The 25,705-nt window shown below is 34.5% G+C and overlaps 1 protein-coding gene across 2 annotated transcripts in view; it reads left to right on the plus strand.

The window, feature by feature from the left end:
• Positions 1-1,842: 1,842 nt before the first annotated feature.
• The window catches only part of SEPTIN7 (septin 7), a 64,497-nt gene continuing 40,634 nt past the window's right edge, over positions 1,843-25,705 (plus strand). The window contains exons 1-2 of one of the 2 annotated variants that reach the window (XM_063115472.1): positions 1,843-1,888; positions 3,198-3,300. In XM_063115472.1, coding sequence (XP_062971542.1) covers positions 3,291-3,300 — 10 coding nt within the window. In that variant the 5' untranslated portion in view covers positions 1,843-1,888; positions 3,198-3,290. Of the gene's footprint in view, positions 1,889-2,399; positions 2,436-3,197; positions 3,301-25,705 lie in introns of those variants that run through there. The other variant, XM_063115471.1, reaches the window with a different exon arrangement.

The raw sequence follows: 25,705 nt of genomic DNA on the forward strand, positions 1-25,705 counted from the left end.
ACTCATCCCCTTGTCCACAATTCCACTTCATTATTGTTGACATACCTTCTTTTTGTTGCTGAAAGTACCAAGTTCATCCCCACTTTAGGGCCCACCCCCTTACCTGGAGTGCTTTTGTCCCTTTTCTTAATTCAATCCTAAAATACTACTGTGTGCCAAAGACTGTTCTAGTTGCTGAGAATAAAGCAATGAATAAGACACAGGGGCAGTCCCTGGGGCGTTTTTGTTAATGTCTTTTGTCTGGTGGGTTCCTTGAAGGTACAACCTTCATATTCTCTGAAACTTGTTCAACTCTCCCACATGGCTTCTTTTTTGATGCCACAATTTATGTAATTCACTTAATTTCTGCCTTAATGAAGTTTGTATTTTAGTTGAGGGCAGCGTGGGGTGGAGATTACAATAAACAAGATGAGTAAAATGTATATTAGATGATGGTTAAGTGCTAAGGAGAAACATAAAGGAAGCAGCCAAGTGTTGGGGTGAGGAGTGCAGTTGTAATTTTAAATAGGATGGTCAGGGCAGGCCTCTCTGTGAAGGTGACATTTGGGTCATCATCATTGTCATCATCGTCATCGTCATCATCTTCATCATCATCATTTGTTCCAGGCAGGGAAAGCAACAAGTGCAAAAATGAAGTGAAAGCATGCCTGGTGTGTTTGGGGAATAGGTAACAGTAGGGCCAGATCTTGCAAGGCCTTGTTAGCTAGTGGTTCTCAGTTTTGGCTGCAGATTGGAACTATCCGAGGAGCTTTAAAAAATACTGATGGATGGGTTCTACTGCCAGAGATTGATTTAATTGGTCTTGGGGTGCAACCAGGGCATTGGGATTTTATAAAAGCTTCCCAGGTGATTCTAAGATGCAGCTAAGATTGAGAACCACTGTAGGCCAGTATTAGGACTTCAGCTTTTACTTTTGAGGGAAATGGGAACTAGTTGGAGGGTTTTGTCACAGGAAAAGTAATTTTGTAATTAATTGACTTCAAAATTGGATTTTCATTTATTAAATTTAATTACTTTAACTACAAAACCACAATGATGCCTTAACTGCCTCAAATTGTTTGAAGTAGATTGTGATTTAACTCATATATTTGTATCATTATAAAGATGTGCATTTTTAGGACTGTCTGTTTTCTCTATGCTTATTAGTTGCCTTTCAGTTTTCACAGTTCATAGTTACCTCATCTTTCCATATGTTACTACTTACCCTTTTTAGCTTCCTTCCTTTTCCTAATATACAAGTCTACATTTCTTCCAATTCTGAACTTCTTCACTTTAATTCATAGAACTTGATACAGCATTGTATAAAAAGATTTTAGTTAAAATATTCGCATTTATCTGATCTGGGCTGTCTTAATCCACTAAATAACAAAGCAAAATTATATGAAATTACATTTTTTTCCCTCTTAGAATTTAAAACTTGGTTCCTGTATACTTTTCCTGAAGCTTTATACTTTTACATCTTTTCTGCCATTTTCTGTAAGATTTCAGGTACAGGATGTAATGTATATTATATATTATATCTTTATAATCCTTATATCTTTATAAAACGATAGGAGGTCTTTTGTTCTATATTTCAGCTCCTGGAGAGCTGCTGAAAATAGATTTCAACTCCCTGGGTCTTAAAGCCCGCAAAAATTACTTTGTCATGTGTAGAAAAAGGTCTGCCCTCAATTTATTTGTAATTTACTTCTAATTTGTTGAGTTACATGTAAGTAATTTTCATTTTTTCCTCTGTCTTTTGCTGTGTTTCAACGGATTTGCCTCTACTGTTTTGACTGAATATATCATTACAATTCTTGGAATTCCTCATTTACTATTCCTCTGTGGATTTGTTCTGTTGGAATCTGGAACACTGGAATGATGGAAATGTGTTCTTTACAAAGTAGCTGTGAGTATACTGCATAATTTTTACAAAGCCTTTTTTCAGTCTAAGTTAACTTAAATTTAACTTACAGTTAGATGAAATATGAACCAAGGAAACCTTAAATTTAATACATATTTATAGCTCTATTTGTAGAAAGCTTCCAAATATTTGACTTTACTGCATCTGATCCGTCTCCCAATTATTATGTTTAAAATTAGCTTTTGAACTTAATTGGCTAACTTAGCTTATCAGCATTTGGCTTAAAAATTAGTTTATATGATTTAAAAAAGGGAGATTATGGATGGAATATTTAGCTTACATCTGTGATACTAGGGAAGACCTCTGTTCTTTTTTAAATCCAAATGTGTTGAATTGATGCTTTCATCTCATGAGTTTTTTAAAAACGAGAATTTAAATGTGGCAAAAGCTTTTAAGAGAAATGTATACCTCTTAGGAACATTTTGCCATTGTATTTTAATGATGAATAAGACCTATCTCTAAAGTAAAATTAACCAGTAAGATTCTACTCTCTCAGATGGTCTGAACTATGGACAGTATTTCTCACAATTGGGTAAGTTAAAAATCAGACTTATTTACTACACCAATTTAGAAGTAGATTTCTTTGAATTACTCATGAAACTATTGTCAAGATCATCAAAGAATCAAAAACTGTATAGAAAGCAGAATTATAATATACTTTAAAACTTGGATAAATCTGATTTCCCTGAAGATGGAAGCAGCAGAATCATTTGAAAACTTAAATTGGCATAATTGGACCTGGCATAACAGCTTGAAAGGTATTATTTGCTGATTGACATTAATCATAAGAGTCTTCAAGAATTTATGAAAAATTACTTTAAAATTAATATTTTGATTTCATTTCATGAATATGAAGACAAATTTCAAGAAACTTATACCTGTGGTAGTAAGTCAGTGTGAGTAAAGGGGATAAGTTAAAAAGGGTTCTTAATATAATTTCAAGGGGATTTTTTTTATTGTGAAAAATCCTTTGTTATTTTGTTGTTTTAGTTGGTTGGTCAGAATCTTACTGTTCCTAACTCAGTTGAAATTGTTGTTCTGAGGCAGGTCTCTTTAATTTTTATTTTATTTGCTTGGGCTTTTATAATTAACCATTGTACTGTCAGTCAACTCATGTTCAGTTCATTCTGCTGTTAATTAATCCTTTTATTAGTAACCTTGTAAAAGCAGTTTGATTTGCTAGGAATAATAGTTTGTGTAATTTTCAAAAATGGGTTAATGAAGGGAATTTGAAATGTGTGACAGAATTGTACTGTTGATACATGAATAACTGGGGTCTTTTTGCTTTTCTCAGCAACAGAAGAACCTTGAAGGCTATGTGGGATTTGCCAATCTCCCAAATCAAGTATACAGAAAATCGGTGAAGAGAGGGTTTGAATTCACACTTATGGTAGTAGGTAAGATATGATTTCTCACTAAAATGGAATTTTGGTGTAAGGTTTAAACTGTTAATCAACTGAATAAATTTGAGAAAATAGTAGCCCAAATAACTGCAGTGATCATATCTTATTTTCACTTATGTGAATACATTTTTGAATTTAACTTGGTGGCATAATGAGATTTATATATCCTCTTGCATCTTTTTTTTAAAGGTGAAAACTGAAAAAAATTGAGAAGCAGTGGGTGATAGTTGTGAAGTAGAACACTAGAATTCACTTCGACTGATAGTGCTACAAAAAAAAGCATCTGGTGGTTACTTATTACTCCAGGATAATTTTGTTCTGTGGCATTTAACTTAAACAAATATGTGCTCTGAGTTTTAATAAGAAAGGTGGTGTAGAGGATCATAATAATGCGAATGATTACCCTTGGAATTCCATTCATTGTGGATGAGCCCTGAAGTGAGTAGAGGGAGACTTGCTGTGTTCTCAATTCAGTCTCATTTTTCTTTTGTGTTTTATCCTGTTTGCACCTTACCTTGCCTATGGTTCATTTGAAGATTTTATTAAAGATTATTTTGACTATAGGCTGGTAACATCATCATTATATATGAAGAAACATACTATACTGTACCTTTACCATATGTAAAATTAGTAATCTTCAATGACAGTCTTATTCTTAAATGACTGTATAATTTCATCTCATACAGGCTGACTTTAGAATCTGAATCATGCATATGATGCAACTTTGTTATATTTCTCTATTATTTGTGCTAAGAAAGTGAAAGGCAGAATAGTGGCTTAACTATCCTTGACAAAGAAAATTCAGTTGTTGATGGGCTTCTTCGGTAGTATACATTAAATTTTGTTAATTATATTCCAATATCTGGTATCTTTATTTTGGTGTTAAATTAGGTTGATTGAGTTAACTGTGGAATACTTCTTCATTGAGAGGAAGGATATGTTATCTATAGACCAGAATATTTTACCTGTTGGTTAGTTTGTGGGTGTTTGGAAGTTGCATGCGTTGTAGTAGTTGACATAGTTAATACATGGTACAAAGTTTGCAAATTTGATACTCGGTAGAGTTGGTTAACTTGCTTGTCTCTGGTTGAGTAGAAGTGTAGTATACCTAGCTGACAAATTGCTGTTGTGGAGCAGAGGTGGGCCTATACAGATGGATGAAATAATGCAGAGTGTATTTTTCCTTCTGTAGTTTGGTAAGATCATCATTATATGAACAAACACTACAACTTACCTTTACATATGTAATATTAGTAATCTTAAATGATAGACTGTATACAAATATAAGATCATTTTTTAAATTGCAAGAAAACCTAGGTCAATTAGGAGAACTATAACAATTAAAAATTTTTCTTTTGATATTAGAATTTTAGTTTAAAGAATAACTTCTTAAACATATAACTTAGTAGAATAATGTCTGGTGATCAAGGCCAGATAGTTGGTTTCAAATCCTTGTGGTGTTTTTCCAGATGAAAAAGATCTAGAAGTCATCATATTTAGAGGAATTATGCAGTCTCTATATGTATCTTATTTATTAGCTTTTCTGATCAATACTTTTGTGAAATACTGCTTTTGTTTTTTCTCTTCTTACATGATAAGACCTCAACAGAGGATAAAGGAAAATAGGTGTTAATACCCTTACTCTGTTTTCCCACTGCACTTTGAACATTGTTTAATTAGTTATATTTATAGATTGGTTGAGTGCAGGGACTAAATCTTTTCATCTACTTAGGGATAGTACCTAACACCACGTAGTCACCTTATCAGTAAGTGTCTAATATGTTAATCTGTTTTTCAGACTTTAGGCTGAATCTAGCAGCATTGTTTTCAGATCATAGAAAGCTAAAACCAACCAACATTGATACAAACTAAGAATCTATAACAGTGTTTTCTTTATGAAATTCTTTGTGCTTCATTGGAAAACCTTTATTCAATGACCTTGCCTCATAAGCAATATTTATTGAGTACTTACTTAAGTGACTTTTATGTATGAAAGAGGTATGGTATGTATTGCCATATTTTCTCTTTTAATAGTAATTAAAATGTATATTTATAAATTTATAGTTTATGTGACAACATAAACAACACATAAAAAGTAACATTCCCTGGAAATAAATACAAGCCAGTATAATCATACAGAAATTAAGAGTCATAGAAGTTTAAGTGTATAAGAAAGCTTGACCTTGGTTGGAGATTATTAATTGCCTTATTTTGAGGAGGAGATATTAGGGCAGATTTTTTTTTTTTTTTTCCGTGACCGGCACTCAGCCAGTGAGTGCACTGGCCATTCCTACATAGGATCCGAACCCGCAGCAGGAGCGTTGCCGTGCTCCCAGAGCCGCACTCTCCCGAGTGCTCCACGGGCTCGGCCCAAGGGCAGATTTTTAAAGAATATATTTGGATTAGAGATTACTAGGAAAATAAGTCAACTCAACACTTACATAATGTATGTACCTGTACTTTGTGGATATTAACTCATATAATCCTTACAACAACCTTATGAAGTAGGTATTGCTATCCCATTTTAGAGATGAAGAAACTGAGGCATAGAGAGATTAGGTCACATTGCTAGCAGATGGCTAAACCCAGGACCAAACCTAGTCTGCTTCTCAGTCCACCATGCAGAGGCTCATTTGAGGATACTGGTTATAGTGCAGAGTTCAGTTAGCATGCATACATGACTTCAACTAGATGTTCTGTTTTCCCTAAAAAAAAAAAAGAGAGAGAGAGAGAGTGAATAACTGAGAATGAGAACTAGAGAACTCAAATAGTATGAGGGATATTTTTCTGCCATTCCACTGAAATGAGTGTCTGGCCTAGAGTGGGCATGAAGTGGGTGAGGTAGATTTGCTATTCCCCTAATCATTTTCAGTTTCCACATACTTTCATATAGTGTGAGCATCTCACCTTGCTGAATGTTAGTATGGTGACAGTATGACACATATGTAAATCAGTCACTTTTTAATGTGCTCAAAGAAGCACTTACCTGTTTTAGTGCAGGAGGAAAACAGTTTGTTAGTTTTTATGTAACTGTGCCTTATGAGTAGTATAGGGAATTATCAAGATTAATTTTCATTGCACATTGACTTTAATATCTGATCCCTAAGGTGTGACTTTACAGTTGGAAATAAGTCTGGAAAGGTAGATTTGCTCGGATTTTGGAGACCTTGATTGCCACCATGATGAGGAAATTGGGATTCTTGATTTTAACTCTTTATTTAAATTATACTTTAAAACCCAATGTCAGGCATATCAAATAATGAAGACACTTGGTCTCTATTCAGTGATGGTGGCAAACGTGTTTGGCTTGGAACTTGACTATAATATATGGTTTGGCTTAAATCCATATGGATTTTGTGAGGTAGGAATCTTGTTTATTTTTTAAAAAATTGTTTAAGTAGTCCTCTCAAAACCATTTATTACCTATTTATTACCTATTTGGGTTGGAACTTGTCTGCTCCCTAGTTAGATTTGACTATAATGGAAAATAAAATACTAATTATAAAATTCTGATTTTACTAGAATCATTCAAGGAGATGGACCTCAGAAGACTGAAATATTTTGAAAAATAGGTGGTATTAAACTTATTATTTTGCATTCTTTGAAGATAAAATCCAAAGTTTAAATCATTTCTGTAAATCTTGTGATTTGCAAAATTTTTGTGGTAGAGGCTTTTTTATATTTAATGATATGTCATAATGTATTTGACCTATACCAAATGTCAGTGTCTTTAGTAGCAGATTGGCTTTTCTGGTTTTTTTTCAGTAGGAGAGGGCTTAGAACATGTTGGTTTAGCCATTTTGGAGATTCAAGTTTATCATAATAAACTTGTTTATGCCTTATTAGAAAAAGTTTAGGAGGTATTTAATCAGCGATAGGATATACAATGACTGTCAGAGTTGTTGTTTTTCCCCCACCACCTTGTTGGTGTTTGGATTGATGTAATAGTATCCTGAGTTACTTGAAAAAATTGAAAGGTAATATTGGCTCATTTTGTATCTGGGCTATTGGGCATTTAGTGATATTTTTAAGATAGAATGTTTACTTGAAATACTTTGAGTAATGTTTTTAAACTTTCTTCTTTGAGCTTATGTATTTTTATTTTACTTTTAATAATAGAAGTAATTTAACCAATGATGATTACACAGCATTGTGAATATACTAAAAACCACTGAATTGTACACTTTAACATGGTGAATATTGTCTCATTTTTTTTTAAAGTAGTAATCTAGCCAAAGAGAAAGTTTAGAAGAAAAAAAAATTACATAATTCCACATATCCACTTTTGTGCATTCCTTCCAGGTGTTTCATCTGCATATTTTTATTATTTATTTATTTACTTATTTTTTTGGCAGCTGGCCAGTACGTGGATCTAAATCCTTGACCTTGGTGTTGTAACACCATGTTCTAACCAACTGAGCTATCTGGCCAGCCCCAATCTGCATTATTTTAAAAGTGCTTTTGTATAAAGTTAACATGTGTTATTGCAGAAATTAGGAAGTGCAGAAAAGCAAATTGAAAATAAATATTACCATTTGTCACCCAATGATAACTCTTAGGTATAGAAATGTAGTAATTTTGTTTGTGTGTATCTGTCATGTTCTTTGATTGCCTTTTTAAGTTTAGCAATAAATTGTGATTATCTTGCGATGTCATAAGTTCTTTGATAACCTAGTTATTGGTTGAATTATAGTTTTTAACGGCTTGCAGAGGTTGGATATACCATAATTTGCCATAATGTCAGGATAGTTACAATTGTTAGCTAATAGTGATACATAATAACATGGCTATAGTTATATCTTTGCTTAGATTTTAAATTATTTCCTTAGGATAAAGCTTTGGAAGTTTGAATTGCTGTGCTTTTTAAGATTTATGCACTGTTTTAATACCAAACTGCCCTAAAATGGGTTGTGTACCATTTTGCATATTCACCAAGTATGGACAGCATCCCTTTCTCTGCTTGCTGCCAAAATTAGATATTATAGTCTCCCTTTGCTAATTTAATGCATAATGCCATAGGATCTTGTCTTTATCTGTATGTTATTGTTGCTGGTTAACCTTTTTTTTTCATGCTTATCTTTAGTATTGCTTCTTTTGTAAATGGTGTATATTCCAGTCAATTTTTTAAAACTTTTTTTTTTTCTTGATGATATGTAGGTACATCATCATCATTATTTTGTTAGGCATTGACATTTTTTTCCAAAATTTTTTGTGTTGTGTTTCGTTTTAGCTTGATTTTTGTATTGTCCATTCTGTCTTTTTTATGGCTTTTGTCCTTTTTTTTTTTTTCGTCTTTTTCGTGACCGGCAGTGAGTACACTGGCCATTCCTATATAGGATCCGAACCTGCGGCGGGAGCATTGCTGCGCTCCCAGCGCTGCACTCTCCCAAGTGCGCCACAGGCTCGGCCCATGGCTTTTGTCCTTGATGCCCTCTCCCTTGAGTCAAGGTTATTAGGGATTTCACTTTATTTAAGCAATTTAAGCATATGGACTAAAGGCTTAATTTTTTTATTGTGAAATCTCAAATCCATATGGATTTTTTGGATATAAGTTGTGAGGCAGGAATCTATGTTTATTTTTTTAAAAGTGGTTAAGTAGTCCTCTCTACCCTCCTTGAAATTCTAACCTCCTTTGGTGCTGGACCGTCTGTAGTCATAGTAGCTAGGAAGGAAGAGGTAGTATTATCATCTCATTTTTAAAACTATATTTCAAAGATACATGATATAACCACCTAGGAAAACGCTGGACCCTCTTGACCCACAGTAGTATTTGACCTCCATGCCCCAGCCTAGGGAAGATTTCAGAATTGCACATTAAGGATCAAGAAAGATCCCCCTTCCTTGTCAACAGGAAGACAGCAGAATCTCCTGTGTGAATAAAGAAGTTGTGTTAACATGTGCTACCTTCATGACCTTCTCTTTAAAGTTCTAGCACCTTTCTTTTCATTCAGTACCTTGTTCTTTTTAAATTTAATACTGATAGACTATGTGGACTTCTTATTTCTGTCCCAAAGTCTATCTAATTAAAATCAACAAACTCTAATTAGCAGTAAAGTGCTAGGAATTATGGACCAAGTTTATGATATAAAAATGAAAATGACCACTTCTACCCTCAAAGAAATTTCCAGAGAAGCACACACTGCTAGTTACAACTTAAATTCTATAATAGTATATATTTAAACTGCATGTAAACACTCAGGAGAGTTATTATTTGGATTTAGTATAGTAACAACTCATTGGTCTGATGGGATAAATTAGAATCCTGAAACCAGTAATTCACTATTGTGTTTTAATTTGAAATTTACAATTTATTTTGGCAATTTTGTGAAAGAGCTCATTATACTCATATACTTGATTTCTGTTCTTGTCACACCATGAAAATCAGCCTTCTGTTTTTAAACTAACATTAAATCTACCTTATAATACCTAATTAGTACAGTAGCTGTTACGTTAAAAAGAAGGTGGTGCTTAGCGTAGTTTAAAACGTCAATTTCAGCCACAAATGAGCTGTGTGACCTTGGACGATCACTTTGAATCTCAGTTTCCATATCACAACAGTCTTCATAGCCAGGCACTGTGCTGTGATTAAATAAAGTAATAAAGCAGCCATGGTAGAATTCCTTAAAATCCTGGGGCTGTGGGATGGTGTTGGAGTGGAGGCCTTTGCACAGTAATGCAGTGTGCTGTGTGTGACCACCCCTCCCTCTCAGAGAGCTTGAGATAATTGTGTATAGGAATGTACCTAGTGTATACACTGTATACAGAATGGACCTAGTAAATCTGTAAATTGTGTAAATGTTAATTTTAAGCATATTTTTACTAGTGAATTTTCATGACTCACTTTTAAGATTCAAAACCGGGAATGAAGAAAAGAGATCAGGGATGGAGGAGAATGATGTAGCAACTAACAGGCTAAATGTTTGATTAATCCTTCTTTTGGACATCTGTTCTTGTTTAACTCCTTTGATTGTAAACATCCAGGGCAAACATGTAGTGTGCTCTTTGCAATTCAGTATAGATTGCTAGGCAAGAATCTTTTCTGGTGACAGTAAGATTTAGCAATTTTTCTTTTTTTTAAAATTGGTTATGAATATTCATGAGATACAGAGCTGATTGTCCCCCCTCGTGCCCTAGATGTAAAGGCCAGATCCATACTGGCAGCATGCCCATTACCACAAATTGCGATTGTGCCCCACGTCCCTCACCCGATTATCCCCAAACTCCCTCCTCCTCCCCTTTTCCCCCACTCCACTTTGTATCTCTAGGTATGTTCTCTCTCCCTCTGCAAGTCCAGCACACCATTGTGGTCTTTCTTTCCTTCCTTTCTCTCTTAGCTCTCACTTATGAGTGAGTACATGCAGTATTTATCTGTCTGTGCTTTGTTTATTTCACTCAACATAAGTTCCTCCAAGCTAACTATGCATCCAACAAGGGATTAATATCCATAATCTACAAGGAATTCAAGCAGTTACACAACAAAAAAACAAATAACCCATCTTAAAAATGTGCAAAGGAACTCAATAGACATTTTTCAAAGGAAGACATACAAATGGCCAACAGGTACATGAAAAAATGCTCAACATCATTAGTCATCAGGGAAATGCAAATTAAAACCACATTGAGATACCACCTCACCCCAGTTAGACTGGCTATACTCAAAAAGAGGGTGAATAACAAATGCTGGCAAGGATGTGGAGAGAAGGGAATGCTCCTGCACTGTTGGTGGAACTGTAAATTAGTACAACCACTATGGAAAACAGTATGGAGTTTTCTCAGACAACTACAGATAGATCTTCCATATGATCCATCAGTCCCACTTCTGGGTATATACCCAGAGGAATGGAAATCATCATGTGGAAAGGATACCTGCACTCCCATGTTCATTGCAGCTCTGTTTACAATAGCCAAGGTATGAAACCAACCTAAATGTCCATCGATGGATGATTGGATAAGGAAACTGTGGTATATATACACCATGGAATACTACTGTGCCATAAAAAAAGAGTGAAATTCCCTCAGATTTAGCAATTTGAAAGGTTCTTACAAACAAAATATGATTTTTTTTTTTACCTGCACATGCCGTGCAGATAAGTATTTTTCTCAAGTTACTTATATGATATCAGTAAATTAGTCTTAAGGGTATGCTTATTTTATAATTGCTAAATATTAATGCTGTTCCTTGCAAACCTTTGGTGTATCTTGTTTTCCCTTGACTATGTCAGATATTCAATGTCAGTGATATAAAGAACCTTAGAGACTGTTTTTATTAAAAGTTGACAGTAAGATTTTAATTTTGAGCCTATTTTATATGTGTTGGTGTTTGCTTTTGTTGTTGAATAGTGTTTTAATAAAATTAGATTTAAAGTCATTCAGAAGGTAACAGTTGTTTTTCTTGGTTCAGGCCATTACTATATAGAGAATTTTGGTCTTAGGAACAAACTTCATAAAATTTTTGTCATCTAAAAAGGCCGAGCAAGCAAAGAAGTGAAATGAGCTACATTTTGATTATTGTATGACAGTGTTTATCTGGCCCCTTTAATCAAAATCATCTGGGTTACCTATGCCAGGTATACATTCCTGGAGATGTGGGAATCTGCATTTTGACAGGAGCCACTCCTTATTCCCTTTTCTAAAGTTTAAGGAGTACTACTCTCAGTATACTTAAATATTCAGAGAAAGGAATTAAATCATTGTTTGAAATACAGTTTTTTTGGATAACTCAAGTTTTTTGATATAACAAAGATGTTAAGATATATGGTTTAAAATTATTCTTTCTCTAAAAAAGACTGCTTATTAAAAAATGTTTTTCTTTTAGGAAAGTAATAGGGAAAAGTAAATAGCGTTTTAAAGAGAGGCGATGACCATTAAATTTTGGTGTATTTTCTGTTTGTCTTATGCATAGCAGTAATGCCATATTCATTTTTATATACTTTCTTCACCAAATGCTATGGCAAGCATTTCCCATGTCAAAGAGGTTTTTAAAAGTTAATTTTCAATGGCTGAATAATAATTTCGTGAGTGTATCATAATGAATTAGCCTATCTCCCATTGTTGGACCTGAAAAGTTCCCCAACTCTCACACACACTTTTTTATTGTTGAAAATATTATTGCAGTGTTTTTCTCTATGTGTTTGATTCCAAGAGGTAGATGACATGCTAAAGGAAGTGATTTGAAAATGTCATACCAACTAGTATATTTCCCATAAGTGTGTGAATGCTCTTGTTTATCTTGTCCTTGCCAATATTTGGCCTCTTAAAGGCCAAATAAAGTAAAATGACGTTGCTAATTTGGTAGTAGGAAAACGTTTTCACATTTTAATTTACATGCCTTTGATTTTTGATTTGAGATTTTTTTGTCTAGCTTTTTATTAAGTGTATTCACACTGCTAACAACAATTCTATTGTTTTATTTATTGTGAATGTTACAATTATGCATACTCATGTATTTTATAAGAAGTAACTATGGGCTGAGCCCGTGGCGCACTTGGTAGAGTGCTGCGCTGGGAGCGCAGCGACGCTCCCGCCGCGGGTTCGGATCCTATATAGGACTGACCGGTGCACTCACTGCCGGTCACGAAAAAACGACAAAAAAAAAAAATAATAAAATAAAATGATAAAAAAAAAAAAAAAAAAAAGAAGTATCTATGATACAGATTCACATGAACACTGTTGTGATTCTCACAACCCTCCAGTGGTCATAAAGAGATACATTTTGGTATATGAAATTTATAGAGTGTAAAAATTGAAAGAATCTATGGGCCATCTTTGTTTAGACAAAGACAATTAGAGACTGCCCACTTATGCTTTGAAAGCCACTCATTAGCACCACTATTGTAGAACATGCTCTCTGCTCAAGAATATGTCAACACCTTGCTTCCCTTCTTCTGTCCACCAGATATCCAAGTAAAATCATTTTAGTATTCCCCCATCTCCTTTCCTGACATTATCCTTTACTTACCCCCAAGTGTTCCTACTGTGCCCAGTGGACTTAAGGTGCCCTCGGCCTTCATGGAGTCCTTCACTCTATTTTCCCAAAATTTCTACTTTCGCTGATTCAGATAATCCAAAACTAGCCCTATTTCCATCCAAACTAAAGCTCTTATTTCCTAGTGAGTGCTGGCTACAACTTAGAGGGAAAGTCTTATTTTTTCCAAGATATGAAAGTTTAATAGTCATCACAGAATACTTGATTTTTAAGGGGAAATATTTATTATGATCAATTAGAATTTCAGGTAATAATGGAAAGAATTTAGAGGAACATTGAGGGAAGAGCTTTAAACAGTATCTGTATTAGTGATGGTACTCCAGAGAGACAGAATCAATAGGTTATTTATAATTATACGAGAGGGATTTATTAGGGGAATTAGCTCAGATGACTATGAAGAAAAGTCCCGTGATAGGCCGTCTGTAAACTGGATGCCGGTAGCATGGCTCAGTCCAAGTCCGAAGGCCTCAGGAAACCAAAACCAGGGAAGCTGATGGTGTCCTTGGTGTAAGTTTTGGAACCCAAAAGCTGAAGAGTCTCGAGCTCTGATGTCCATGGACAGGAGCGAAGACTGTATCCCAGCTCCAGTGGATTGAGAGAGGGCTTCACCTCTTTCCTCTGTCTTTTGTTCTCTCTGGACCCCCAGCGGATTGGATGGTTCCCACCCACACTGAGGGTGGGTCTTTCACACCCAGGCCACTCAGACTCTCATGCTAATCTCTGCTGGAAACACCCTCATGGACACACCTGAAAAGATTGCTTTACCAGGTTTCTCAGCATTCCTTCGTCTAACCAAGTTGACATCTAGAATTAACCTTCACAGTATCCAAACTGTCAATTTGAGCTCTTTTCAGGTTAGTAAAAGAACTTACAGAAACTTGATGTACATCTTATGAAAGGTTACAGACCCTAGCCTAAGTCAGGCAATACATTTTACCAAAAATTGTGGTAAATCATTTTTGAATAATTAATAGTGAAGAAAAGTTAGATTTTTCTTATAACATTAAGGATTTAAAAATGTAGTTATCCATTTGGATTGGGCTGTATAAAGAGTACTTTTATCTCTGAGGATAGCGAGAAAGGTCATACATAACATACTCCTTAGGGCCTCCCAGCACTGGATGTGTGGCAAGTGAAAGCTTTGCAAATGAGGTAGTTATTGAGTGGCTGGTTGGAATGTTTCCCACTAGCAACATAGCAGAATTGTTATTTAGCTCTTAGTGCTGGTGGTCAATTACTGTAATTAGAGTAAGTAAACTTGTTTAAAGATAATTGCAGAGCCAGGTCATAGAGAACCTGTTTAGCTTGTATTTTAGGATTAGCATGTACATCAGTCTGTATGTTAAAAGATAACCCTAATAGATTTGGAGGAATTGAAATAGTCTTATAGCAAATCCCAGATCACATACGTATGGAACTTCTTGAAAATAATCAGTGGATAATGTAGCTTAGACTGTTCTTGATAGACTAAATCTTCACCAGATAAGCATATTAAAAAGCAAAATAAAGAACAACACTTTCTCTTGGCAAACATATTTTTATCTACCTTACAGGTGGTATATATTCATTTTACAGCCAAATGTAAAGGAAGAATAAATCTCTATTTTTTATTTCCCACCCATTACTTCTCATCATTTGGTTTCTTCTTTAATGGAAAACTGCTTTTACTAAAGGTCAGCAAAAGGCCTGCTGTTTGTCCACTAGTCATTTTTTTCTGTAATCTCCTCTTTTGACATTGTTGACCATTTGTTTTCTTGAAATTCTTCTTTACTTTTTGTGATATTGCCTCCTGGCTTACCTGATTGTTTTGAAGCCTGCTTTATTAGGATCCTTGCTCAGTGGCCATCATTAAATATTGGTATAATCTGGCACACTGCCCTATGTCATCTTTTGTTGGCTAGAATTTCAAATTTCATCTACCTTTCAAAAGCATTTTGGGAAGCTTCTTCAAAATTTACCTGGAAACACTTGCCTGAATATTCTGGGCTTTGGGTCTAGGGTGGGGTATAGTCGTCTATTTAGGAATAGCTCCTTAGGTGACACTAATATGCAGTCTGGGTAAGAACTATAGTTTGGCACTGTTTCATCTCTACCTCAGTTAAAATTAACACCTATATCTTAATAATAGGTAACATTTGAGGTGCTTTTTAAAATGTCAGATGTTTTGCTAATTAATAAAATAAGTGTCTTGATTGAAGTGATATATTTGTATTATGATTGTTAGGTTTTGAATTTGGACAAAACTAATTTCAAAACCTAGGAAAAATGAGGGAAGGAATGCAAGAAACAAGATTAAAAAGTTCCACAATGTGGTCACCAGCTCCTCTCAAACACCAGGTTTTCCTCTTGCCTCAATTCCAACATGGTCAGACATCCTTAAAGGACTTAAAGATCTGGTTCTTTAAAATCTGTTGCTTTCTTTTCCATTACTATTACTATTACTATTACTATTACTATTACTATTACTATTACTATTACTATTACTATTACTATTACTATTCCCTTCACTATTTCTTTCCCATAACTATTGCTGCAAGATGGTAAAAGAAGCTTCTTCTACCTACAAATATTCTAGAAAGTCAAAATGCTTACTGAAATGATACTACATCTTTCAGAGCCTCATTGAAATGTGACTTCCTTTCCAAGCTGGTGTGATTTCTCAGTTTTCTGAAATTCTATTGCTCTTGGGTGTTTCATTCATGGTCTTGATCAAATTCTGCCTTGTATTATGGTTACTTGTTTGATAAGATTACAAAGTATTGAGTTTAGGCGTCCTCTTCTACCTTTTAGGTTTTGAATTGCTGTGTCCTTTACTTTTCCCGTTTGAAACTGTTGTGTTAGAGCAGTGAAAGCAGTGGGCCTGCCCTCACTATCAAGACTTAAGTGGGCCAGGACAAAGAGGGCTCTGGCCTGCTCAGACTCTGGGAAGTATAGCATGGTAGTTAAGGACATGAGCTTTGCCGTTCATGTTGAGATATACCTCTGCTCTTTGGTAGAGATTTTTGTTTTTTGCAAATTACTTAACTTCTCAGAGCTTTTGCTTACTCTTCTGTAAAACTATGTAAATCTTACATAAAGTTTTTTAATGATTAAAGTTGTTGAATGCATGTAAAGTGCTTAGCTTCGTGTCTTATAGTTGTTGAATAGAAGGGTTGAGTATTACTATTGTTGAAGATATGGTGAAATATCACATATCAAAAATAGTCCAACCTAGTTAACCAGATTGGGAAAGTACCTGGGAATTTTGGGACAGAATCCTAACGGGTAAATGAGAGTGGGTATTTAGAGAGGCAGTTAGAGCATGAGCTCTAGAGCCTGACTGCCTGATGTCAAATACTGACTCTGCCATTTATTAGCTGCATGACACTGGACAAGTTATTTCACTTTTTTGTGCCTGAGGTTTTCGCCTAAAAATCATAATAATGGTAATAGTATCTACTTCATGGAATTATAAAGATTAAATGTCAGTGCTTGTGAAGTGCTGACACACAGAAGAATTTATAACTTATTATCTGTCATTGTCATCATCATCATTTTTGAAGCATAGCATTTCAGTGCTAGCAGATTCAGAGATTCAGAATTTGAAGAATGCTTTCCAGGGGACATTTGTCAATGTCTGGAGTCCTTTCTGGTTGTCACAACTGGGGAGGAAAGGTTGCTACTGGCATCTAGTGTGTAAAGGCCAGCGATACTGCCAAGCATCCTTTAATGAGTAAGACAACCCCCATATTAAAGAGTTGTCCAACCCAGAATGTCAATAGTGCCAAGATTGAGAATCTCTGTAATACAGCCATTCTCATTGACAGCATCTGCAATAGCCTGGGCCTGTGCTTCCTTTTCATTTACTCTTTAGTCTCTTATTGGGCTCAATACTCATTTTTTTTCTAACATTGTGTTTGTAAAGGATCCCAGTACTCCTAGTCATTGTATTTGCAAATAGCCTGTTCTCAGACATTCTTCTTAACTTCTTTGTAGTATAATTTCTTATAGAAAAACTGATGATGTGAAGAGGGAAAATTAAAATTTTTCATAACTTTTCCCATCTAGAAATAACCACTGTTAGAAAGTTGGTGTGTTCCCTTTTTAGTACCCCCCCCCCAAAAAGGAAGAACACTTTATAAAAATAAACATTTTTATTTTTAAAAAAATCTAAATTTTAAAATCATTCGGGGAAAAGCGAAATTCCTTTTTTTCTCCCTTCTTCAGTCCCATTCCCTTCTCTAGAGATAAGCATTAAGTTGGTTCAAGTCTTCTTGCATTTTTCTATAATTTTATATATTTCTAGTCATTCCCATGTAGATTTTTTTGTATGAACAGTACCATGCTATAAGTAGCATTCAGGGAATGTTTTTTTTCTCTATCATTTAGTACATAGTACATATATTCATGTCCATAGTACATTCTTTGCAGCTACATGGTATTCTGTGGTATGTCTTTATCATGATCTATACAGTCTGCTATTGATGGATGTGAATGTTCACAGTTACAAACCATATTTAATTAAGGTCCTTAGATGTTTCGGCACACATATAAATGCTTGTGTAATGTACATTTCTGGAAGTGAAATTGCTGGGTCAAAAGGCAAATAAGTGGATTTAAATTTTGATAGACTACCAAGTTGTTCTTCAGAAAAGCTCTTTCAGTTTACAGTTTCACCAAGAGCCACAAATGTACTTCAAAAAGTTCATGGAAAGATTTGTATTGTCTTTCAGTTCTATTTTTCCGTGAGTTTTTTGAAGTACCCTCATATATGACTTCCAGTCTCTTTACATGCAGAACCAGAAAAAGTAGACTGAATATTTAACCACTTTTTGTACATTCCTTTTACCTCTTTACCTTGAATGAAATTTAGCCATTTGAGGACCATTTCTGCTACAGCTTATAATTCTTTCAAGGGGGAACTTTGTTGTCTTACCTCATGAGCCTCAAGGTGGGAGATGGTCTTGGTTACTTTCCTTATTTCTCCTTCAAGCTTGAGCTAAAGCCTCCTGTTCCTTTGGGACCCTGCAATTTAGAAGGAAATTTAAATCACTTTAGTTTAGAATAATTTATTCTAAAAATTAAGCGTCAAGTTCTAAATTATAGGGAAAAAATTAAGGTCTCTTTTCTTTGATTTGGCTTTTGTAATTGGGTTTGAGTCTAGAGGAAGAAGTGTTTTGATTTTCCTTCTAACATATGACCTACTATGAAACATATATTCAGATTTGATTTGGGGGAGGTAAGAAATAGTACAGTAGATGAACATTTTGATTGAGACATTTTTTTTAGAAGTATTGATGGAGGAAATGTGTATCTTAACATTCACAAAATTGAGCAGTTCTTCTAATAGTCTTATTATGAAAGGTTTACTTTGTCCAGAGTCAACTTGGAAATAACTACAAATTAATTAGAAATAACTACAATCATAAATGTGGAGATGATAACTAGAGAAACATTTGTTATACATGAGCAGTGTTAAATTGGATTCTGATAGTATCTTTTCCTTGGCCAATGATACCCTGTATTGTTCAAAGTGTTTACTTTGATAGAGATCACCCAGGTAGTGTAGTCATAGTTCACATTGTAGGTCTGTCTAAAAAATATAAAAAAATACAGAAGAAGCTGGTAAAATAGGAAGCTTAATTATTTCCCTTTAAATTGCAGTTTTCCCATATACACATGCTAACATTTTTTTAAATTTCCGTGACTATTTGTAAAGTTTCTTGAAATAACAATATAGCTTGAATTTCAGCAAGATGACCTATCTCTTATTTCTATAACCAACCTTAGGAGATACCATATGGGAATTGAATTTGAAAGCTTTGGTCCATAATTTCACTATAAGTAGTTTAGGAATTGATGGAAATTAGTTTATTTAGATATCTCCCGTTATGTCAGAAATTACTCATAACTAAGTTTTAGTTCAGAGTATACAGGATTTTATTTCACATAGTCAATATCAAGAGTTTAAAAGATACAGAAAAAAAATCCAGTGGGGAAAAAATCTAATCTTAAGTGAAAGTGAGTTTGGCTTTTTGGATTCCACACATAAGTGAGAACATGCAGTGTTTGTCTTTCTGTGTTTGTCTTATTTGATTGGGTATTTATTGATTTTTAAAGAGTATTAAAAAAGCAGAAGGCACTTAGAAGTTTCATTGTAGTATGAAGTACATGCTGTTTAGAGTTAAGGGAGAAAACTTCATCATTGTTCCTCAAAAGGAGAATTGCTTAAAAAAAAAAAAAAGAGAGGGCAAATAGTCCAGTTCTTAAATAGGACAATCATGAGCCTAAGTTCTTTAGAGTTAGATATATACTTAATTTCATTACATATTTTTATTTACATATTTGTCAACTGTAGAATAATTTGTTGAAATTTCTCTGCACAATTGTTGAGACAAAGAAGCCTATAAAAATAGAGACGCACAAATAAATACTATATCATGCTAGTATTATTTTGCTATATACTAAAGGAGGAAAGAAACTTAGAGTTATTAAATCAGCTATGACAATATAATACCTAAAATATGAAATTGACTCTTACCTCCTTTTTAAACTTAGCTGAAGAAATTGACCAAATTTCTTTCCAAGGTAATTATGGCAGTACATATCAAAGTAAGCAGCCTAAAATATTAAATCCCAACAGTTCTCGGGACTTAAAAGTGGGTTTCACTTGATATTTATGAAATATTTCAAATTTTGAGGGTTTATTTTGTGATCATATTTTAAAAACTAGCAATTTTGGGGGGAGTTGGTTTTACCAGTAAATAATATTTTTATGGGGAGGAGAGGTAAAACCTCCTTAATTTGGACGAATTGGATGGGAAGTTTTCTTTCTTTCTTTTTTTTTTGAATTGACAAAATTTGCATATGAGGGGTCTTCAAACAGTTCATGGAAAGATTTGTATCGTCTTTTAATTCTGTTTTTCCACAAACTTTTTGAAGTGCCCTCATGTAGCATGATGTTTGGATATACATATATATTGTGGAATGGCTAAATCAAGCTAATTACCTCATATACATACTTTTTGTGTCTAGAATACTTAAAATCTACTCCTTTAGCAATTTTCAAGGATAAAGTATATTGTTATTAACAGTAGTCACCATGAAATATAGTAGATCTCTTGAACTTATTCTTCTTGTCTAGCTGAAATTTTGTCTCCTAGTCCCCCAGCCTCTTGTAACCACCCAGCAATCCCCCCTACCCACCTAGCCTCTCGTAACCTCCATTCTACTCCTTCCTTCTATGAGTTTGGCTTTTTGGATTCCACACGTAAGTGAGAACATGCAGTGTTTGTCTTTCTGTGTTTTTCTTATTTCACTTGACATATGTCTTCCAGGTTCATCCATGTTGTCGCAAATGGCAAAGAAATCTTTCTTTTTTGAATAGTATTTCATTGTGTATACATACCACGTTTTCTTTATCCATCCATTGCATTGATGGCCACTTAGCTTGATTTTGTGTCTTGGCTGTTGTGAGTAATGCCACAATGAACATGGGAGTACAGATATCTCTTCAACATACTGATTTCATTTCCTTTGGTTATATACCCAGTAGTGGGATTGCTGGATCATATGGTAGTTCTGTTTTTAATATTTTGAGGAACTTCCATGCTGTTTTCTATAATGGCTGTACTAATTTATATTCCCGTCAACAGTGGACAAGGGTTCCCTTATTTCCACATCCTCCCCAACACTTACCTCTTGTCTTTTGTGAGATGTGCGGTAATGTCTCATTGTGGTTTAAATTTGCATTTCCCTGGTGATTAGTGATGTTGAGCACTTTTTCATTTACCTGTTGATTATTTATATGTCTTCTATGAGAAATTTCTATTCAAGTCCCTTGCCCATTTTTAATCGGGTTATTTGTTTTCTTGCTACTGAGTTGTTTGAGTTCCTTATATATTTTTGATATTAACTCCTTATCAGATTTTTGGTTTGCAAGTATTTTCTCCTATTCCATAGGTTGTCTCTTCACTCTGTTGATTTTTTCCATTGTTCTGCAAAAGGTTTTTACTCAAAAAAGGGATTGTCAAATATGCTGTTTATTGTGTTAAGATACATTCCTTCTATACCTAATTTGTTGAGAGTTTTTAATCATGAAAGAATGTTGAATTTGTCAAATGTTTTCCTGCATCCATTGAGACAATCATATGGTTTTTCTCCCTCATTGTTATTTTTTTGCTATCAGACTCACTGATTTGAGTATGTTGAACTATCCTTGCACTCAAGGAATAAATCCCACTCAGCCATGTGTGTTATCCTTGTAATGGGCTGTTGAATTCTGTTTGCTAATATTTTGTTGAAGAGTTTTACATCAGTAGTCATTAGGGATATTGGTCTTTAATTTTTTATCTTTGTCTGGCTTTTTATCAGGATGATGATGGCCTCATAGAATAAATTTGGTAGTATTCTTTTCTCTTTAATTTCTTGGAGGAGTTTAAGGATTGGTTTTAATTCTTCCTTAAATATTGGGTAGAATTCACCAGTGAAGCTATCTCTTCCAGGGCTTTTGTTTGCTGAAGGTTTTTGATTACTGCTCCCATCAACTTGCTAGTTACAGGTGTGTTACATAGTTTCTTCTTCATAATTTAGGCTTTATAGGTTTTATATTTCTAGGAATTTGTTTTACCTAGGTTACCCAATTTGTTGGCATATATTTGCTTGTAGTACTCTCTTATCCTTATTCTGTCCCTGCTTTCATTTATGATTTTAGTAATTTGAGTCTTCTTTTATTCTCTGTCTAGTTTTAAAGATTTGTCAATTTTTTTGATCCTTTTGAAAAACTAACTTTTAGTTTTCTTGATTTTTTTTTTTTTTTAAGTCTCTTTTAATTTACCTTTGCTCTAGTCTTTATTATTTCCTTCTTTTTGCTAGCTTTGGGTTTAGTTTGCCCTTTTTCTAGTTCCTTAAGGTGTAAAGGTAGGTTGTTGATTTAAAATCTTTATTTTTATGTGAGCATTTACAGCTATAAGTTTCTCTCTTACCACTGCTTTTTTCTGCGTTCTATAAGTTTTGGTATGTTTTGTTTTCATTTTCTGTTTGTCTCAAGATATTCTAATTACCCTTGTGCTTTCTTTTTTGACCTATTTGTTTGAGTGTGGTGTTTAATTTACAAAAATTTGTAAAATTTTCAGTTTTCCTTCTGTTGTTGATTTTTAGTTTCATTCCATTGTGTTGGGAAAATACACTTTGTTTGATTTCAGTTTTTTTTTAACTTACTAAGACTGGTTTCTTTTATTTATTTCTGAAAAATATTCTGTGTGCACTAGAGAAAAATGTTCTGCTGTTGTTGGATTCAGTGTTTTCTCTGTCTGTTAGGTTCAGTTAGTTTATAATGTTGTTTAAATCTTCAGTTTCCTTACTTACCTTCTGTCTGGTTGTTTTATTCATTATTGAAATTAGAGTATCAAAGTATCTATTATTGTAGAACTGTCTATTTCTCCCTTCAATTCTATAAATGTTTGCTTCACATATTTTGTGTTTCTGATTCTTTATAATTGTTATGTCTTCTTGGTGAATTGACCCGTTTATCAATATATAAAATCCTTCTTTGTCTCTCATCACAGTTTTTGGCTTAAGTCTATTTTCTTTTTTTCTTTCTTTGTCCAGGGGAGGCCAAGGGGGCCCTATGGTGTGCGCTTCCTTCCTTCCTTCCTTCCTTCCTTCCTTCCTTCCTTCCTTCTTTCCATCCTTCCTTCCATCCTTCCATCTTGGGGTCCCAGTGTACACCAGGACACAGATGCCCTTAGAGTCAGGGCAGATCAGTCCCATACCTGGGGTCTCTTAGAGGCAGTCCAGGATAGGCCAAACGGGCCCTACGGTGTGCTCTTTCTTCCTTCCTTCCTTCCTTTCTTCCTCTTTTGTTCCTTTCTTGTTTCTTTCCTGGGAGCCTGAGGGGACGGCAGTCCAATGGCACCCTTATTGGTGGGGCAGACCATATGGGCCTTAGGGTAACTCTTTTTTTTTTTTTTTTCTTCCTTTCTTTATTTTCTGTCATTCTCTCTCTCTCTTTCTATCTTTCATAATTTCTGTCTGTCTGACTTTTTTCTTCCATTCTTTCTTTCTTCCTTTCTTCCTTTTTCTTTCTTTCTTTCTTTGTGGTCTTGAGGAGTCCAGGAGAAGGGCGCACTTTGTGTCAGGACAAACCAGTCCAGGCCAGGGTATCTCTTAGAGGGAGGCCTGGCCAGGCCAAGGGTCTCTTGAGAGGCAGGCCAGGCTAGGCCAAGGGAACCATACAGTGGACTCTTTCTTTCTTTTTGGTTAGTGTCTGCATGGAATTTCCTTTTCCAGCCTTTTACTTTCAACCTATGTGTGTCCTTAGTTCTAAAGTGAATCTTTTATAGATAGCATGTCATTGAGCATGTCTTTTTATTCATTGTGACAATCTATGCTTTAGTTGGGGGGTTAATCAGTTTACATGTAAATACTAATAAGGAATAACTAACTTGCCATTTTGTTATCTATTTTCTGTATGTAGCTGTTTTGTCCCTCCTTTTCTCTATTACTGCCTTCTTTTCTGTTTGATTTTTTTATATTAATACATTTTGGTTTCCTTCTTTCTTTTTTTTTTTTTTGGTATATTCTATAGATATTTTCTTTGAGTTTTATCATAGGGATTATATGTAACATCCTAAAGTTATTACAATCTAATTTTTTATGCCAGTTTAACTCCAATTACATTGAAAAACTACCCCTATACTGCCGTGCCCTCCCTTCTTTGTTACTGATGTCACAGATTGCATTGTTACACATTGTGTACCCCTTAATAGATTTATAATTTGTTTTTTATACATTTGCCATTTAAATCTTAGAGAAAATGTAAGGTGGAGTTACAAACCAAAATTACAATAATACTGGTTTTTATTTTTACCTATGCATTTACCTTTATCAGAGATGTTTATATCTTCATATTGCTCTGAGTTACTGTCTAGGGTCCTTTCATTTCAACCTGTAGGACTCCTTTTAGCATTTTTGGTAAGATATGTGTAGTGGTAATAAACTCTCTCAGCTTTAGTTTATCTGGGAATGTCTTTATTTCTACATCATTTTTTTATGGACAGTTTTGCCAGATGTAGAATTCTCATTTGACAGTTATTTTCTTCTAGCACTTTAAATGTATGATCCCACTGTTTTGTGGTGTCCAAGGTTTCTGCTGAAAAATTGGCTTATAATCTTGAGGATTCCTTTTATGTGATCAGTTGCTTTTCATTTGCTGCTTTCAAGGTTCTTTGTCTTGGCTTTTGACAGTTTGATTAAAATATGTCTTGGTGTTGGTTATGGATTTTTCTTACCTGGAGTTTTGTTGAGATTCTTGGATTTATAGATTCATCATTTTCATCACATTTGGGAAGTTTCAGTCACTGTTTCTTCAAATAATTTTTGTGTCCTTTTCTCTTCTCCTTCTGAAACTCCCATAGTGTATATATTGGTGTAATTGATGGTGTTTCATAGTCCCTTAGGCTATGTTCATTCTTTTTTCTCTCTGCTCAGATTTGATAATTTCAATTATCTTTTCCTCAAGTTTGCTGATTCTTTTTTCTGCCTACTCAGTTTTGCTTTTGAACCTTTTCTAGTGAGTTTTTCCACTTAATTATTGTATATTTTTAGCTCCAGAATTTCTGATTTGATCCTTTTTATAACTTTTATCTCTTTGTTGATATTCTCACTTTGTTCATTTGTTTTACTGATTTTCATTTGTTCTTTGTCCATTTTTTTAAAAAGATCTTTGAATGTGTTTAACATAGTTGTTTTAAAGTCTTTGTCTAATATGTCTAATATCTTTGCTTCTTCAGGGATGGTTTCTAGAAATTGGCTTTGTTCCTTTGAATGGGCCATGTTTTCCTGTATCTTTGCATGCCTTGTGATTTTTTTGTTGAAATTTCTGCATTTGAAAAAGTCACCTCTTCCAGTCTTTGTAGCTGGCTAAGTGCTGGGGTAGTCCTCTGCTGATTAGCTGGGCATGCCCTGAGCCTAGCGATCAGCCCAAGGTTAAAGCTTAAAGTCTTCTCAGGACTTTTCTGAGCATACTTGTTGCCTGGGCCTGTGTGTGGCTTTCTTAATTTTCCCTGTATACAGGGCTGCTTTTGAATGTCTTCATTTCCCAGAGTCTCATCCCAGCCTCTCCTGGATCCTTAGATGGTCTGATGTGTCTGTTCATCATAATCTTTTGCTACAGTCATCTGCAGATTTGTAATCCCCCTGCAGTTTTCATAAAAGGTGCCCACTGCTTCTCCAACATGAGACTCAAGTTAGGCAAGACAAGAACCAGTCCTTCTGGCAGACTCACAGAGGCTAAAAAATATTGCAAGTAAGGTCTGCTCTCTTTCCTTCTGTTTGAGGGAAGGAATTGGGATCTGAGCTGCTTTCTTCTTGAGACCCAGACAACCGTGGAAGGGGCAGGGCAAGAGCAGAGAAAATGCCACCAAATTTTTTCAT

This window comes from Cynocephalus volans, chromosome 11 (genome assembly GCF_027409185.1).
Source record: "Cynocephalus volans isolate mCynVol1 chromosome 11, mCynVol1.pri, whole genome shotgun sequence".
Lineage (NCBI taxonomy): Eukaryota > Metazoa > Chordata > Mammalia > Dermoptera > Cynocephalidae > Cynocephalus > Cynocephalus volans.